General features: G+C 32.4%; 1 protein-coding gene across 3 annotated transcripts in view; it reads left to right on the top strand.

The window, feature by feature from the left end:
* LOC114325629 (zinc finger protein 239-like) overlaps positions 1-15,666 on the top strand; it is a 36,619-nt gene extending 20,953 nt beyond the window's left edge. The window contains exon 3 of one of the 3 annotated variants that reach the window (XR_007697248.1): positions 1-2,162. Coding sequence is in view for 2 of the 3 variants with exons in the window: in XM_050646964.1 (XP_050502921.1) it covers positions 14,368-15,296 (929 nt within the window). In the remaining variant the exon portion in view is untranslated. Of the gene's footprint in view, positions 2,163-4,619; positions 5,393-14,367 lie in introns of those variants that run through there. The other 2 variants (XM_050646964.1, XM_050647112.1) reach the window with 2 other exon arrangements.
* Positions 15,667-20,434: the final 4,768 nt, after the last annotated feature.

Raw genomic sequence — 20,434 nt, 5'->3', positions numbered from 1 at the left:
GTTTCTTCTCATTTTTAAGCAAATTCCATCATTCGACAAATATTATAGTAAGAAGTAATCAACATAAAAATGTTCTGAAGCTGTTTTCTTGTGACATTTTTGACAATTATATTTTTGATGGAATTAAGCCACAATTGGTTGTAATGATAATTACATTTTTATATTAACCTAAGGTTATATTTACATGGAAATCCAACATCATTTGAGTTTAAATTTTTTTTTGATAACGATTTCCGAATTGGAAGCCGAATTGGCAAAAACGAACCAAATAGTATATTGTACAACAAGTGAGAAAAAAGACATATTTCTCACGAGCGCAGAAGTTTGTTGGCACGAGCCGGGGCACAAAGCGAGTGCTGCAAATCAAGCGAGGGAGTAATATGTCATTTTCTCATGTGTTGTACACTGTACTTTTTCTATGGATGCGATTTTGTCAAGAGTTCAAACTTTAAAATTAAATAATTTAAGTGCTTTTAGGTATATTATATGCATAAATTTAAATAAAATACATATAAATTTAGATATTCAGTATTCTTAAAATTTATATAGGTTATTTATTTAAAATTCTAATTAACAGTTATTTTTGAACAGTTTTCAGGTTTTCATAAACTAAAAAGACATATTCACACCCAAGAAAGTCACTAGAATAATAACCAAATACATCTTCTTTTTTGGTTGATCTAGTCGGCCCTCAAGGGTAATCCATATATTATATTAAATTAATACGTCGCTAAAGAGTTCCAAAAACAACTGCTTTTCAGCATGTGTCAACAACAAATGTCACTAGTGTCAAAATTTGATAAATATCATTAGTGTCAATATTTTATAAGAGTGGAGTAAACTTGCCTGCGGTTGGACCAATTACAAACAAGAAATTAAGCGCGGTAAATTTGAATCACTCCTCTTGGTTAAAAAACAAACCATAGAAGTTCGAATATTTTGTAAGGGTTAAGATTTCTTATTTTTTGAATAAAAATGGCGCGTCCAAAACGATTCAAAACGAAAAAAAATTCAAAACGATTGTTAATTTGAAATATGTCAAGTTTCGTACTATCTTTTTCTTAAAAAAGTTAAGACCATTACTCCTATACGAGCCAATGATAAATACAAAATTCTTAATTGTATGTCAAAAAATGCACAACAACAACCTCTTAAAACTCGCCAAATTTTATTACAATGTTGCCAGTAGTTTCGGCAAAATCGTAAAAAATGTGTAATTTTGTTTGCTTCAACGCCCTGTATCTTGAAAATGGATGTCATTACCAAAAATTTTTGTTAGGCAAACCACAATTATTTTTCAGTTTTTTACCTATTCCAGTGACGGTGTTACCCTTTTTGAAAAACATGTATAAAAAAAACCGAAAAAATGTGGTTTTTTATTTTTAAAGGTACGTTTCACCAATTTTAAAAAGTTGAAAAAATTCAAGGTGAAATATTATACAAAAATACACGTTACATGTTTTTTTCGTGAAAACGAATGTCTTAGTTATTTTTTAATACTCATTTAAAATTTTAAAATCGTTCTAAAACTTTAATTTCCCGCCAAAAATGAAAAAAAAAATTCGGACAGAACATTTTAAAGCTTACAACTTTTTTACTTAAAGTTTTTGGCTAGTTCTCTATGCGGCTGAGATAAACAATAAAAACATAAAAACCCTAATTAGGCTCTAGGTGGGTCACATAACCACCTAGGAGGCTAAAAATTTCAGAGAGTTAGTTTCACTATATATGCTAAACGGTGACCTGTATGGAATTCGAATCGAGTTATGGGCAGTTTTCATCATCTTACCCGGCTAGGCCCTTAAAAGCAGCAATCTTGAAACGAGTTTTAAGTTTTGATGTCGCGCTACTGTAGCCTCATTTGTTACTTACATGTACCAATAATTGTTCAAAAACGGCAATTTCTAATAGTTTTTCTATAGTATTCGGTAATAACTGGTAGCTTGGTCGGAATTCTTCAGCTTTGATAGTATTGGGTGTTTTTTGTATAGGGGTGATAGTACTTATTTTTAATACATCAGGAATTTTACCCGTAGCAAGAGATGTACCTAGTAATTTTATTAAATTTAACATAACGTGCCCAATGGTTTCAAAAACTTCCTTTACCATTCTGCAATTTAACGTTTCGTGCAGTGAGAATGTTTGAACATGAACATGAACTTTTAAAATATTTTAGGTTGTTCCAAAGCGGAGAGCAAATTGGAAACTATGGAAACTTTACCTGCACATTCATCTCAGATAGAAAATTATACAGATCAACACGCTGAAGAAAAAATATTAAACAAAAATGTGGAAGTTGTGACTGAACAAAGACCTTAGAAGTGTGGAATTTGTTTTAAGCAGTTTAGTCAAGGTGGAGATTTGAAAAGGCATTTAAGGATACACACTGGAGAAAAGCCTTACAAATGTGAAATTTGTTCTAAACAATTTAGTCGAGATGGAGATTTAAAGAAGCATTTAAGGATACACACTGGAGAAAAGCCTTACAAGTGCGAAATTTGTTTTAAACAGTTTAGTCAAGATGGACATTTAAAAATGCATTTAGGGCTACATACTGGAGAAAAGCCTTACAAGTGCGAAATTTGTTTTAAGCAATTTAGTAGAAGAGGCACTTTGAAAAGTCATCTGAGAGTTCATACTGGGGAAAAACCTTACCAGTGTGAGTGTGAAATTAGTTTAAAGCAGTTTTCTGTAGCAGGTAATTTGACACGACATATGAGAAGACATACTGGAGAATAACCTTACAAGTGTGAAATTTGTTATAAGGAATTTACTGAATCTGGAAGTTTGAAAAGGCATTAGACAGTGCACACCGAGCAGAAAGCTCATAAATGGTGAAATTTGTTTTAAGGAATTAACTGAATCAGTAAGTTTGAAAAGGCATTTGAGATTGCACACTGAAGAATAGCGCAGCTAGTGAGAAATTTGTTTTAAGCAGTTTACTACAATAACTTTCTTAAAAAGACATCTGAGATTGCACAAAGTTCAGCGAAACTTTGGTAACAGTGCGTCGGGATTATTTAACATAACTAAGATGAAAGCTGAATATTGTGACATCAACTCATAGGCGCGCTAAATGGAAGTAATAGAAAACAATTGTATTATAAGTAAATAAATATTTATAAAAAAACCAAAATAGGTGAAAATTTTATTATAAACATGTATTTTGGTCTTTTTTTATTTATATTTAAATTTTAAACGATTGATGATATTTCTAGACTAAAAAATCCTAAAACTTTATATACTCGCATTAGAATTTGAAATATTTTTACGTAAAATATACTTACCACAATTAACAACCGATTAGTAAAACTCACAATTAACAACCGATCGACTGCTTCCGCGTTACGTTTTTTTGCTCAGTGTGCCTTGTCTACCCTTAATATTTCTATGGCTATTACACTTAGAAATCTGACGCAGGTTTGTCAAAATGACAGTGAGTATTCCTCTATGTTGCCTAATCAGTTGTTTGTCATAATATGTTCGATTTCTTGTTAGAGTTAAAAAATTTTAGTAGTTCCAATGTGACACATAATCTAGGCATGGAATAAAAAAGTTTATTTGAAGAAAGTGTATTTTTTATTCTTAATGGCGGTACATGCTCATTTTTTTAATATTGTATTTAATTATAGAGTAATTTCCACATACTAACATATTTCTTAAATTGGGCTCTGTACCGCCATTCTTTACTATACTACGAATATGTGTGCCAAATATCTCGACAAAATATTCCAATTTAAAGCCACAATCTTGGAACGCGTTTTTCGTTTTGATGGCCCGCTACTGTAGCCTCATTTTTTGTTACATGTACCGTAATTTGGGGTGACTTTGACCGATTTTGTACTTTAATCCTATAAAAATCATATTTTAAATTTTGCTACATTTTTGTACATGCCAATATGTTATGGGTTTAGGCGTCTACTTTCAGTAGCTTAGATTATAATTACAAAAAAATAATCATGACTAAAAAAAATAAAAAATGCCTTTGTTCACCCCATTTGGGGGGAAGTTGACCGTATATGGTTTTTGGCTGTTAAACTTATTTTTCTTTTAGGTGGGGTTAATTTGACTGTTTTTAGACCATTTTTTCTTAATTGGTTATATCGGTGGATTTAACAACCCTTGTGCTATTGATTCTTTTTTTATTTAAAAATGTGTTCTTAGATATTTATAAATTTGAATCGTTAAAAATAATTTTAAAAATTATACAGGCTGGCTGAAGTATACCACAATAGATCTTTTTCTATGTTTTTGGTAAAATTCAGCCCAGCGGTCAAAGTAACCCCATTTTACGGTACCAACAATTGTTCAAAAGCGGCAATTTCTGATAGTTTTTCTAAAGTATTCGGTAAAAAGTGGTAACTTGGAATGTTTGAACATGGAATTCTTCGGAATTCTTCAGCTTTGATAGTATTGGGCATTTTTTGTATAGGGGTGATAGTAGTTATTTTTAATACATCAGGAATTTTAACTGTAGCAAGAGATGTAGTAAAGTAGTACCTAATTATATTAAATTTAACATAACGTCCCCAATGGTTTCAAAAACTTCCATTCTGCAATTTAACTTTTCGTGTAGTGTGAATTATTGAGCATGAACATGAACTTTTAAAATATTTTAGGTTGTTCCAAGGAGGAGAGCAAATTGGAAACTATGGAAACTCAGAAAGAAAGTTATACAGATCAACACGCTGAAGGAAAAATATTAAACAAAAATGTGGAAGTTGTGACTGGACAAAGACCTTATAAGTGTGGAATTTGTTTTAAGCAGTTTAGTCGAGGTGTAGATATGAAAAGGCATTTAAGGATACACACTGGAGAAAAGCCTTACAAGTGTGAAATTTGTTCTAAGCAGTTTAGTCAAGATTACGATTTGAAGAAACATTTAAGAATACACACTGGAGAAAAGCCTTACAAGTGCGAGATTTGTTTTAAGAAGTTTAGTGCAGCTGATTATTTAAACGCACATTTAAGAATACACGGGGGAGAAATAATAAAGTGTGAAATTTGTTTAAAGCAGTTTTCTGTAGCAGGTAGTTTGATACGACATATGAGAAGACATACAGGAGAAAAACCTCACAAGTGTGAAACTTGTTTTAAACAGTTTACTACAGGAGCTTGTTTAAAAAGACATTTGAGGACGCACACTGGGGAAAAACCTCACAAATGTGACATTTGTTTTAAGCAATTTATTCAAGCAACTCATTTAAAATCACATTTAAGAACGCACTCTTGAGAAAAACAGATGTGAAATTTGTTTTTTTTTTTATTATGAATGGGCAAAGCCCAATTACAATTTATTTATTTATCAATGGACAAGCCCAGTTACAATTAATGTTAAACTATAAATTCATGACATTAGCTATATCTATGGGACAAACAAGGGCTTTTCTCGAGAAAGTTTATTTGGGAGGTAGTTGGTGAGGAGGCAGCTGTTGGGGCTCTTTTGTGGTGGAGTGGACTCGGGTACCTGCGATTTAGCCGATGTGGCAATAAGGATTCTGAGTGCCCCTGCCACTTCTGCCGCCACTGAACGGACATTTAGTACATTCTCCTGGATGCACTCTAAAAAGAGAAATCGTTTATTATCAGAGCGAGAAGCCAAGCTAACCTACCTTGCTTACAATTGGGAACTAAAGAACAGCACATCAAACGAAGGTTCTTTAAGCCGAACGACTTCAACCGATGATGGTAGGCTTAATAAGGACGAGGACGAGGATTGTGAAGAAGAAAAAGAAGAACAGGATGATGATGATGATGACAATGAATATCAAATGAATGACAATGAGAGTGAATAGACTCTGATATTTTTAAGTCACTACTTATAGGTCTATTCGTTTTTTTTTTGTATCAGTAATTGTTATTTCTGTATAAGTTTTTTTTTACTAATTAGATTTGTATCTTTAAACTTCAGAAGTTGTTGACTTACTTTCTGCCTAATTTTCATCATATTAGAATATGAATCCAACAATAAGTTTCCATTTAATGTAATAAGGAACTATTAAATCAGTTTCGGTTTAAGTTATAAATTCCCGGGAAAATATGAATTTTGGGAAAATTCCCGGGAATATTCCGTCGAGAATAAATTCCCGGGAAGTTTGAAAAAGCATTTGAGAGTACACATTGGAGAAACGCCTCACGAAATTTGTTTTAAGAATTCTAGCGAATCAGGTCACTTGAAAAGACATTTTTGAGATTGCACACTGGGGAAACAATTAACAAGTGTGAAATTTGTTTTAAAAAAATTACTGAATTATGAAGTTTGACAAAGCATTTGAGAACGCACGGTTAAGAAAAACAGATGTGAAATTTGTTTTAATTTATTTTTATGCAGTTTTTCGCTGGGCCCGTCTGATCCACAAGATCTCCGTTATCACTGAAGCTGAAGCTTACAACCTGACGTTATTTTATTGTTATTTCTTACAACCAGTTGCGAGTTTTTGAATGTTGCTTGGTATATCCTAAATGTACCATGATCTTGACAGATACACTATAAATAGTTTGTAAATCAACTGGTCCGAAATTTCCGGGACATTGCCTGAATTACGAAGTCTTGTCCCGGCCTCCCGGACAAGGCTTCCGGGCCATCCGAATTTTCAACGTTTCGGATAAATTCTATTTTGAAATTTTGGATACGTTATTCTTCTAAGAATTTACAGCAAATTGAACTGGTGGGACGAAAAATATGGACAGCCGAAAATATGGACAACCGGAAAATCTCTTGGCCGGAAGATGGAAACCGGAAAAAACTTGGCATTGAAACCTTTAAAAATATTTTGTTCGTAAAATTTTATTTAAAACAAGATTGGATTGCTTTTTAAAGGTTTCTTCTCATTTTTAAGCACATTCCATCATTTGACAAATATGATAGTAAGAAGTAATCAGCATAAAAATGTTCTGAAGCTGTTTTGTTGTGACATTTTTGACAATTATATTTTTGATGGGATTAAGCCACAATTGGTTGTAATAATAATTATATTTTTATATTTTCATAGTTGATTTTTTCGCGAACTGACGGATTCCGCTATTTTTTTTATTTTAGCCTTTTCTTTAGTATTTACACAGTTGTGCAAAAGTTTACTCAAACTTATTTTTTGTACTTATTCCGGGTGGAAGAAAAAATATGCTTTCTTGTGTTAAGTTTGAAACACCCTGTAGGGAGAACGAGGTACAAATGTGAGTATACATCAGAATAATACTGTAGTCTTATGTTTTGTGAACATGCTGTTGTTTGAATGTCCCTGATATCTTTAGAAACAAAAAAATAGACGGTTTTGTAATTTAACATGTGTTTTAACCGAAACAAAAGTTTGAGACACCTTGTAGGGAGAAAAAGGCACAAAGGTGAGTATACCCCTATATTATGTTGTAGTCTCCTATTTTTTGAATATTTTATTTTTTTAATTTTTCTGATATCTTTAATAACAAAGAAACTATACTGTATTACTCTTTAATATGTTTTTCTATGTTTCACATGTGTGATGTGACGCATGTCGTCAGTTAAAACACATATTAAATAGTAATATCGTCTAGTTTCTTTGTTATTAAAGATATCAGAGAAATTAAAAAAAAATATTCACAAAATATGAGACTACAACAAAATATCGAGGTATACTCACCTTTGTGCCTTTTTCTCCCTACAAGGTGTCTCAAACTTTTGTTTCGGTTAAAACCCATGATAAATTACAATACCGTCTATTTTTTTATTTCTAAAGATATCAGGGACATTCAAAAAACAAAATGTTCACAAAACATAAGACTACAATACGATTTTGATATATACTCCCATCTGTACCTTGTCCTCACTACAGGGCGTCTCAAACTTAACATAAGAAACACATTTCTTTTCTTCCACCCGGTATAAGTACAAAAAAAAGTTTGAGTAAACCTTTGCATAACTGTGTAAATACTAAAGAAAAGTATAAAATAATAAAAAAAAATTAGCGGAATCCATTAATCTGTTCACGAAAAAATCTACTATAAAAATTCAGCAGAATTTTCTATATCCCTAACTTTTGACGAGCAGTTTATTAACCTAAAGTTATATTTACATGGAAATCCAACATATTTGATTTTCACATTTTTTTCTTTTTTGAGAACGATTTCCGGATTGGAAGCCGAATCGTCAAAAACTAACAAAAATGTAATTATCATTACAACCAATTGTAGCCTTAATCCTATCAAAAATATCACTGTCAACATAATAATGTTAAATAATCAATACTTTGATGGTATTAAAAATGGCCCGATTTAATTAAAAATTCCCAGATTTCAGATATTTAGCCTTGTCCCGAATTCAACTGAATTGGAGTTGGTCACACTATGCATTAGGATGGAACGAAAATAAAAAAAAGTTGAATAGTCTTGTGTCATAGTTGAAAAAAGATGCTTCTTACAATCAAACCCAAATATACGACCCAAGAAACTTTATATCCTGGGGTTCCTCAAAGGGACGACATATTTGATAATGTATGAACTTTCAGCCTCTTAGCAAATTTTTATTAGTTTTTTAATTTTTGTAAGACATTCATGACACATATTTTATTATGCTGCTTAAGGTTGTAGGAAATAGCCTAACGATTCTCAAATTGGAATTTTAACATTTAATGGATCCTCAAATGAGATGAAAAATAGCAAACTGGAACAAAAAGACTGTATTTAGTTAAATAACATTTTATTAACTTTAAGTTCAGAATAATGAAAAACACAACAATAACTCGTACTAGTGTAACAAAATGAACTCACAAGCTGTGACCACGGTGTATTCGTACTAACAAAATAAACTATGTAGTAGGAAACTAAACTGATTAACATTACTCATTTCTATTTTTAAAGCTGTCAGATTTAAACATGGCAACATTTGTCTTGACTGAATCCTGTTTTTAATAAACCCGTAGCGATTACTCTGACCACACACTGCAGCTGATGCTTCATTAAAGCCTTGGTTTCCTCAAAGCGGCACCGACAAACTGCGATCAATGACGTCATAAAAAACTATACCACGCAGAATAATAGTTGGAAGCCACCGCTTGCTGAGTTTACACATTTCATTGCCGCAGTGAAGAACCTTGAATTTTTCACCGTAATCTGACGTCACTCATCGCAGTGTTACGGTCGCAGTTTGTCGGTGCCTGCCGGAGGAAACCCAGGCTTTACTAAGCGAACGCAACGTTCTACTGCTTGAGTATTAAGGAGCCCACGCACTGAATCGGCATAGAGCGGTCGGCTCGGAGCGGTACGATCGGCAAAGTGTACCCGCGCTGACTCGTTTCGCACCGCGACTGCAGTTTCGTGTCAGCAACATAGTGTGATATAGACTTCAGTCATTTTAAAAATGAGTTCTAATAGTTCATCTGATTCTGAAGAAGATGCTATGATTGCCTTAGCGTGCAATGAATTACAAAAACGAAATCCAATTCGGCAAAATTTAGGTCCAATGATTTTTAAATGCATCCATTTTTTTTAATCCTGAGAAAACTAATAGGAATTTTTGAAAAAATTAAACGCAGAATGAAAGATTGCATTATTACCGAGGTCTCAAAAGTCTCTAACAACTTCTATAACGTTTATTTTAATAAGTTACAGGGATGAAAACGAAGAGAAAATTTAGTATGATATTTAATTTCAAATATATTATACATTTTTGTAATCAGTATTTCAAAAGCTTTTAAATAAGGTGTCACATGATGTACTTTCCTATTTAAAGAAATCAAACTTATGACTGTCACCTGAAGAAAAATTGTCATTGGAAAAATTCTTTCATCTGTTGATGCATTTACCCAGCATATAAAAGGGTATATTTACAAACACAAATTTGGCTGCATGGAGAGGACAGTAACATGAACAAAACCGATTGGGGAATGGGAATTACAAAATAATGTATTAATTCCAGTTAGAATGACTCAGCCACCTGGTCCTCCAAACATTTTAAATTTAATATTCTGTAGTTGTAAGTCAGACTGCGGCAACTCATGCGGGTGCAGGAAGCATGGGTTAGTTTGTAATTTAGCCTGCAAAAATTGTGTAGGCTCTGATTGCACAAATATTGCATTGGACTCGAGAGAGGAAGGCAATAATGAAGAAGAAGATGATAATGATGAAGAAAATTAATTTTAAAGATAGATTACGATAAATTTTGTATAATGAACTTTTTTAACCATAAATATATCATAACAATAAAAATTTATGTTTATAATAAAAATACCACCCCTTTCGATCGCTATAGTTACATCGAAGAAAATAAATTACCCCAAAAACCCCCGAGTAATAAGTTTAAACTAATTATATGATAAATTACCATATTACTCCAGAGGGAGACGTTTATTACACCCGCTGCAGGCACCAGGTATTTTTCACACTCTCACCGACCGCATATTCATTTTCAGCGACCCCAAAAACCCCCCGAGTTACAACTTTGGGCCAATTATTTAACAAATTACCATAATACTCCAGAGGAAGACGTTTATTACACCCGCTGCAGGCACCAGGTAGTTTGCACACTCTCGCCGACCTCATATTCGTTTTCAGCGACCCCAAAAACCGCCGAGTAAGAAAATTGAGTCAATTTTTCCCACTATTTACCGAAATGCATTTTTCTTATGCACAAATGCAATTTGAGATTTCTTATTCATTAAATTAGTTCACAAAATTTCCTGACAATCTCACGAATCCAACGCACCAATCCGCATTAAAATCCGTCTTACTGCAAAAAAATCGACACTTCAATCCTTCAATGCCTCGACTACTTTTAAAAAAATCAAAAACTCATGTCAAATGCAACTTATTAACAGTGCTTGGGAGGCCATAAATTGTAAGATGACTATGCCAGAACTAGATGTGCCTACAAGATGGCATTCAACTTTCAAGATGCTAATATGGGGCTTAAGTGTAAAAAATGCTTAAAACTATATTTTGTGACAACAACCAAAATCTAAATAATTGGAAAATGTTAGATAAAGAATGGTTCTGATGTCTGAAAACACTTTCTTCAATTCTCGAAGGGGAAAATATTGCACACTCCAATTGGTGGTATTTGGAATAAATTTACTTATGGACAAACTGGAAATATGGGCTCATGAACTTAATAATAAAATTGATAGAAGCGCTATCGATGAGCAATTAATTTACTGCATTTAAGCTGAGAGAGATAAAATACTGAAACACTATAACAAAACTAATTGGATATACTGTATTGTGGTTATTTTGAATCCTCGCCATAAAGTAGAGGCGTTTTCCTCTTCATCTTGGGAAAAGCTTCTATAATCAGAGGCAGTACAAAAATTTGAACATATTTAAAGCTAACTACTTTAATAAATCGCAGAATGATCTATAGAATCCAATACCAGAGCCAGTACTTAGTCTAAAAAAAGAAGATAACGAATTTTATTTAGATATTACTTACCTGTTTAAGAAAGCCGATAATGATAACTTACAATCTTGGAAGTATGAAATTGAAAAATACTTAAATGAGCCTAGATCCGAAGATTCTGAGAATATACATACTTGATTGGTGGAGAAGACACGAAAATATCTACCCGTCATTATCGAAAATGGCCAAGGATTTTCTCGGAACGTCAGCAACATCTGTACCTGCGGAAAGGTTATTTTCAAGAGCAACTTTAACAATAACAAAGCCAAGAAATGAGCTAGGCGTTGACTCCATAAGAAGTGTTATCTGCCTTAATTCATGGCTTATCAATTCCGATTTAAAAATGTGCTAAATTTGTTATTTAAATAAAATCTAGTTTTTATTATTAATTAGGTAGTCAAGATATTTCAAGATTTCTTGTTTTCTTGACAAGAAATCTTGGCATTGACATACAATTTCTTGTCTTGTCTTGAAATCTAAAATTACTTCTTGTCTTGAAATCAAGACAAGATCTTGAAATTTTCAAGAAGTTGGCGACCCCTAATTTTGTTTACAATAGACTACTTTTTGTGTTTAGGATATTAGTTATTCAGATATTTTATATTACCTATTTTTATATTGAATATATATATTTTTGGTTAAATCATTAAAATTAAAATGCATGTCAACTTGCTCAATATCCAAATTCATTTTTCAAAAAAAAAAACAATTACAGTATTTAAATAAAACGGAATAATTCCCGAAAGTTGGCAGTAAACGTCGGTTGACTTAATAATAGTCCAGGGCGCATCTGTTTTGAGATGGACGTTGAGAGGTGACTCAAATTTTTGCAGAAATTGCTTGAAAATAACTCAAATAATAATATTTAAGTAATCCTCCCACTCAGAATGGTCCGGAACATTGTTTAAATAATAAAAATGTCAAAATATGAAGGAAAAATTCGATTTTTTATTGTTTTTTTGATTATAACTTTAAAACTATTAATTTCTGAGAAAAGTTGTACTGACATAAAAGTTGCGTAATTAAATTTCCTACAATATATATTGGTTAATAATTTAAAAAATAGTCACCCTTGTTGCAAAATAGCAATAATTGCGAAAAAAACTACATACAAAAACAAGTATTCGCATTTGACGTTTTTCAACCATTTATGCTACACTTAAGACCTTCATATTTTACCCAGAAAAACTTTATGATATATTAAAACAACACTGTAAATTTAATTAAGATCGGTTTAATAGATTTTGCAAAATAAATTTTGCAATCCAACTTTCGCAAAAAAATTCATTTTTTTTAATGTTGCAGGACTGAAAACAAATCAGATAGCAAGTTAAATTTTTTTTTGGTTATAGAAGTGTACTGTACCATTGCATTTGCAATTTGCAAAATTAAAATCGATTAATTACCATGGCGTCAGGAAATGTTTTAAATAAACATTAATTTTTGGTGCTACGCGCAGGACAGCGGTGTTCGATTCACACAAGTTGATTTCCACCAAAATTTCTTCCAATCTTTATCTAATATATTATTTTCTTACTCTATATTTTGTTGTATTTTAATATTTTAATTCCACAAAAACCAAACTAATTTTATTGTTGTTTGTGAAATATTGTTTAAACAATTGCATATGTTTAAAAATAATAAACCTTTATTCTCTACGTTAAAATATATGAACAAAGAAAGTTTTTGCTAAAAAAAGTTTTATTTCAAAGGATAGAGTATGTGTTTTTATTTTGCAATAAACAAATTTATTTATTTATATCGAAATGTAACAAAAATTAAAATTTATCAATCATTATCAAAGGTCATTGGAATGCCCAATCAGAGCAAATTATCCGCTGTCCTGCGCGTAGCATCAATATCAATAATTAATGTTTATTTAAAAAAATTCCTGACGCCGTGGTAGTTAATCGATTTTAGTTTTGCAAATTGCAAATGAAAGGTACAGTACACTTCTATAAGCAAAAAAAATTTCAACTTGCTGTCTGCTTTATTTTCAGTCCTGTAACATTTTGAAAAAATGAATTTTTTTTTGCGAAAGCTGGATAGCAAAATTTATTTTGCAAAATCTATCGAACCGATCTTAAGGAAATTTACAGTCTTGTTTTACTGTATCATAAAGTTTTTCTGGGTGAAATATGAAGGTCCTAAGTGTAGCATAAATGGTTGAAAAACTTAAAATGCGAATACTTTTTTTGTATGTTTTTTTTTCGCAATTATTGCTATTTTGCAACAAGGGTGACTATTTTTTAAATTTTTAACCAATTCTATATTGTAGGAAATTTAATTCCGCAACTTTTATGTCAATACAACTTTTCTCGGAAATGAATACTTTTAAAGCTATAATCAAAAAACGAAGAAAAAAATTGAATTTTTCCTTCATTTTTTGACATTTTGATTATTTAAAAAATGTTCCGGACCTTTTTGAGAGGGAGGATAACTCAAATATTATTATTTGAGTTATTTTCAAGCAATTTCTGCAAAAAAATTTGAGTCACCTCTCAACGTCCAAATGTACTAATATTTTTTACAAATGCGCCCTGGTCTATAACATTTAAACCTCACCCCAGAACATTTGCGATAACTCTCAAACTCCGTTGATGCCTGTGTTTAAAAAGACCGTTATCCGTTATTTACGTCTTGACAATTTAACATTTGCCTTTGCGATAATGGATCTTTAATGGATAATTAACGTTCTCTAATAATTTGACATTATATTTAACCTCCAATCTTATGACAGACCTCAGTTACCATTTACAATCTCCAAATATAATAATGACGTCATATGAACTCGTCACTAATTCTACCCAATGAAATGCTCGCTGTAATAGGAATGGCATGTCAGGTATGTCAAAAAAATCTTATTATTCCGTATATATTTTTTCAAATTTAGAATATGGCAACAAGGGGAAAATTACGTGCATTCCTTAATGTTTGAATTTTCCTATAATACCTTTTTTGTTCAATATTTTTTCAAAATGTTTATTAGGTTTATATTTTAGGTCGTTTTCAGGAGGAGAATAGAATGAACGTCATAGATCAACACCCTGAAGGAAAAATATTAAATAAAAATGTGATAGTTGCGACTGGACAAAGACATTCCATCTGCGAAATTTGTTCAAAGCAGTTTATCAAAAAGAGTCATTTGAAAACACATTTGAGAACACACACTGGGGAAAAGCCTTACCAGTGTGACATTTGTTTAAAGCAGTTTTCTGTAGCAGGTAGTTTGACACGACATATAAGAGGACATACTGGAGAAAAACCTTACAAGTGTGAAACTTGTTTTAAGGAATTTGTGGAATCAGGAAGCTTGAAAAAGCATTTAACAGTTCACAACGGGCAGAAATCTTACAAATGTGAAATTTGTTTGAAGGAATTTACTCAATCGGGAAGTTTGAAAGGGCATTTGAGAGAGCACACTGGGGAAACGCCTTATAAGTGTGAAATTTGTTTTAAAAAATTTACTCAATTAAGAAGTTTAAAAAAGCATTTGAGAGTGCACACTGAAGAAACGCCTCACAAGTGTGAAATTTGTTTTAAGAATTTTAGTGAATCAGGTCATTTGACAAGACATTTGAGATTGCACACTGGGGAAACGCCTTACAAGTGTGAAATTTGTTTAAAGCAGTTTTCTGTAGCAGATAATTTGACACGACATATGAGAAGTCATACTGGAGAAAAACCTTACAAGTGCGAAACTTGTTTTAAGAAATTTACTGAATCAGGAAGCTTGAAAAAGCATTTGAGAGTGCACACCAAGCAAAAACCTCATAAGTGTGAAATTTGTTTTAAGCAGTTTTCTCAGAAAGGTCATTTGAAAATCCACTTGAGAGTGCACACAGGGGAAAAACCTTACAAGTGTGGAATTTGTTTTAAGCTATTTATTCAAGCAAGTCATTTAAAATCGCATTTGAGAACGCACGCTTGAGATAAACAGATGTGAAATTTGTTTTATGTAATTTATTTTTATGCAATTTTTCCCTGGGCCCAGCTGATCCACAAGACCTCAATAATTACTAAAGCTGAAGGTTACAACCTGTAAGTTGTGATTTTATTGTTATTTCCAACAACTAGTTGAGAGTTTTTGAATTTTGCTTGGTGTGTCCTAAACTAGACATGTCTTGACAGATATAAAATAACAAAGATGTTTAAATAATTATACACTTTTAAATTAGACTATTTGCACTTAGAGCGTTAAAAGCTCTAAAACAGGATAATATATTTAGGTTTTTAGTTATAAATAAATTTATTTGTAGAAACATTAAAGTAAAGCATATTTGGCATTGAGTAATGCGTTATATAGTTGTCTCTATTTGAGTTTAACCAGATTACAAAAGAAGAAGAAAAGTGAATTAATATTGGAATTTTATGAAAATCAGAAGTACATAGGTAATATAAAAGTTTAACAGAATACAAAAATACAAGATGTGGCTGTAAAAAGTATGTCATACACTGTAGGGACCTTTGTACAGGCCAGACTGTGCAGTGGAAGACGAAGAGAAAAAATGTTCCAATCGCGCTGCAGTGGTTCATAACCATAGAGTTAAATATTAGCATAGAGAGAGTGTCATTCAGAGCGAAGTGACGACACCATCTTTTTTATTTGGATTAGTGCTGTTTCACTCTTACGCATAGTAAAGCTGCTACAGTTGTCCTCCTCTTCCGTGCCTATATTCACACTGAATGTCATTATAGATTCTCGATACAATGTGTTAGAAGGAGATGCAGCAAACCAGTCCCTGAGATCTTGTCGTCAGGAAGCGCGGAAGGTAGGCTCCCTCTATGTTAATATATACCTCTATGTTCATAACGAAGTTGGGTTACATGATTTATTTCAAGAAATAAACTTTGTAGAAGATGAACTAGAACTTTCATTGAAGCGATTTAGAAGTTGTAGACGTTGACTAGAATAATGAAATTGAAATTCATAAATAATCTTTTATTTTTAATTTTCATACTTAAGGGCATGTGCGGAAATTGTCGCCTGTCAAAATGTTCAATGTGTTTTAAATGTATTCATTTTTTCGCATCCTGAGAAAACTAATAAATATTTTTGAAAAATTTTAACGCAGAATGAAAGATTACATTATTACCGAGGGCCGAAAGTCCCTGAAAACTTCTATAATGTTTATTTTAATAAGTTACAGGGGTGAAAATTTAGTGTGATTTTTAATTGCAAATATTTCATTCAAAAGAAACTTTTTATTTATTTGAAGGGACTTTCTGTCCTCGGTAATAATGTAATCTTTCATCCTGCGTTTAAATTTTTCAAAATACATACTTTTTAGTTTTCTCAGGATTCGATAAAAATGAATACATTGAAAATTTTGACAAGCGACATTTTGCGCCTTTTCCCTTAATTATTGTATAAAAAAATGTATTACTATTATATATCAAAACTAATATATAAATTTCATTCTCATTATTGAACTTACACATACATCATTAAATAGTACAAAAACATATCATTTATATCTACTTATTAGATGCCTACCTAGACAAGTATATTAATTAATTTACCTAATTGTTTATTTGAAGAAAGTCAACGAAAAAACTGCCCAAAAAAGAAGAGAGATGAAAAAATAAGCCCAGAAACTAGAGAACTAATCAAAACGCGAAGTAAAATGAGAGGAAGCGAAAATACTGAAAAAAGTGCGTTAAGAGACATCAACAAGAAAGTGTCAAAGGAAATCAGAAAAAATCTAAGGAAGTATAAAACTCGAAGCATCCAGAAAACCATACAAGAAAATAAAAGTTTGAAAGTTTTACGAAGGAAATTGACCAACGGAAAATGCGAAATACATAAATTAAAAAATAAAAACAGCGAAATAACAGAGAAGATTTACTAAATATCGTAGAAGAATTTTATTTGGAACTATATAGGAGCCAAAGGCTGAATCAAAATAATCTGAGGGAAGCGGTTTCAAAGAAAATAATAAACCAATGCTCCGAAATACTACCAGAGATAACCACTAGCGAAATCCATCAAGCACTGAGAAAAATGAAAAATGGAAAAGCACCAGGTGAAGATGGAGTCGTAATAGAGGCCATTAAAAACGGAGGCCACATTCTTATAGGTAAAATAAAAAATCTCTTCAACTTATGCCTTCATCAAAAGTCGATACCTGAAAAATGGAAAAACGCAGTAACAATACTTTTGCATAAGAAGGGAGATAAGACAGACTTAGAACATTATAGACCCATTAGCCTGCTAAACCACTTATACAAACTGTTTACAAAAGTAGTGACATCAAGAGTAGAAAAGAAGCTAGATTTTTACCAGCCAAAAGAACAAGCTGGATTTCGTAGATGGAGTCGTAATAGAGGCCATTAAAAACGGAGGCCACATTCTTATAGGTAAAATAAAAAATCTCTTCAACTTATGCCTTCATCAAAAGTCGATACCTGAAAAATGGAAAAACGCAGTAACAATACTTTTGCATAAGAAGGGAGATAAGACAGACTTAGAACATTATAGACCCATTAGCCTGCTAAACCACTTATACAAACTCTTTACAAAAGTAGTGACATCAAGAGTAGAAAAGAAGCTAGATTTTTACCAGCCAAAAGAACAAGCTGGATTTCGATCAAACTTTGGGACAAACCACCATCTGCAGGCAGTCAAGTTACTAATTGAGAAGTCAATAGAATATAATAAACCCCTTGTCCTAGCATTCGTGGATTTTCATAAAGCCTTTGACACGATAGAGCTGGATAGCATTTTAGAAGCTCTAAATGAATGCCGCATTGACTACCGTTACAGTACACTCATCTATAATATTTATAAAGAGGCAACAATGAGTGTTAAGTTACATGATAAAACCAAACAAATAAGCATAGAACGCGGCGTAAGACAAGGCGACACACTCTCGCCAAAACTATTCATAACTGTTCTGGAATATGCCTTAAAGCTGCTCAACTGGGACAATAAAGGGATCAAAATAGATGGAGAAAAGTTAAATCATCTTCGTTTTGCAGATGACATAGTCCTTATAACTGATGACCTAGGAGAAGTAAAGAAAATGCTAAATGAGTTAGACGCTATCTGCTGGAAAATAGGCCTGAAAATGAACTTTTCTAAAACTAAATTTATGACTAATCTGATTCCTAGCGGACAGCTGATTATACGCGAATAAGAAGTAGAACTAGTGGAAAAGTACATTTACTTGGGTCATGAAATTAGAATTGGCAGAGATAACCAAACATGCGAAATAAACAGAAGATTAACTCTTGCTTGGGCAGCCTACGGAGCTCTGAGAGACATTTAGGAGCAGTATACCGATCGGTTTAAAAAGACGAGTGTTTGACCAATGTGTGCTACCGGTAATGACATATGGAGCAGAGACACTGGCTCTAACCAAGGCAACAGCGTCGAAAATGCGGGTTGCTCAAAGGCGCATGGAAAGATCCATGCTGGGCGTAACTCTACGGGATAAAATAAGAAATGAAGATCTCAGACAAACAACCGGTATCGCAGATGTTGTAGAACGTATCACCAGGCTCAAATGGAACTGGGCAGGACACGTCGCCAGGCTGAAAGATTCAAGATGGGCACGAAGGCTGATGGAGTGGAGACCAAGAGAAGATAAACGAAGTAGAGGAAGGCCGCCTACACGATGGACAGATGATATCAGGCGGATTAGTAAAAACTGGCAAAAATCAGCACAAAACCGTGAAGTGTGGAAACAATTGGGGGAGACCTATGTCCAGCAGTGGACGTAAATTGGTTGGATGATGATGATGAATTGTTTATTCTCAACTTTTTTTATTTTTTTAAGTATATTTATATTTTATTACGTTAACACAAACCCTATTTAATATCTCAGAGGTTTACGTCTTTTTAGTTATTTTATATATTTATTATTATTTTATTAATTTATTTTTTTTAATCTTTATATAAATGTATACAAAGTACACTCACCGGCACGAAAAACGGGCACCCCAAAAAATTGGTCATTTTTGATATTTCGTATCTCCTAAACCTGTTGTCCGATTTAATTAATTTTTTTAATATGTTATATCCTTGTTCGTTAGCAATATATCTGTAGTAATATTGTTGCTAGACAGGTAAATTTTCATTGTATACTGGGTGTACCAATCAAACTGGGTTTTTTCTCAATTTTCACAACACCCTGTGGAATATTCTAGCCTTTATAAAATATTGAAATTAAAACCCAACTATAGCCCCAAATTTTCTTAACATTGTTTTTTATTCATTCGCTTATGTTGGATAATAAAAAAGTTAGGGACTTTAACAACTAGCCATGTTCTTTATCAATACAGGGTGTTTCGAAATAAGTGCGACAAACTAAGGAGTAATTCTGCATGAAAAAATAATGACTGTTTGCTTGATAAACCTATGTCCGCAAATGCTTCGTTTCCAAGATACGGGATGTTGAATTTTTTCGTACAAACTGATGATTTATTTATTGCCCTAAAACCGGTTGAGATATGCAAATGAAATTTGGTAGGTTTTAAGAGGTAGGCACATTTTTTGACATACAATTAAGACTTTTATATTCACCATTGGCGTGCATACGGGTTATATTACCCGGTCATATTACCCGCATGTACGCCAATGGCGAATATAAAATTTTTAATTGTATGTCAAAAAATTCGCAATAATTAACCTCTTAAAACTTACCAAATTTCATTTGCATATCTCAACCGGTTTTAGAGCAATAAATAAATCGTCAGTTTGTAAGAAAAGATGCAACATCCTGTATCTCGGATACGAAGCATTTACGGACATATGTTTTTAATAAAGTAAACTGTCATTATTTTTTCATGCATTATTACCCCTTAAAGTTTGTGGCACTTATTTAGAAGCGATCTGTATAGATGAAGAACATGGCTAGATGTTGAAGTCCCTAACTTTTTTAATATCCAACATAAGCCAACGAATTAAAAAACAGAGTGTTAAGAAAACCTTAGGCTATAGTTGGGTTTTAATTTCAATATTTTATAAAAGCTAGAATATTCCACAGGGTGTTGTGAAAATTGAGAAAAAACCCAGTTTGATTGGTACACCCGGTATAAAATGAAAATTTCACTGTCTAGCAACAA

The sequence above is a fragment of the Diabrotica virgifera genome, chromosome 1, assembly GCF_917563875.1.
Source record: "Diabrotica virgifera virgifera chromosome 1, PGI_DIABVI_V3a".
Classification (NCBI taxonomy): Eukaryota; Metazoa; Arthropoda; class Insecta; order Coleoptera; family Chrysomelidae; genus Diabrotica; species Diabrotica virgifera.
The sequence above is the reverse complement of the archived record's forward strand: the minus strand, read 5'-3'. Positions and strand labels throughout refer to the sequence as shown.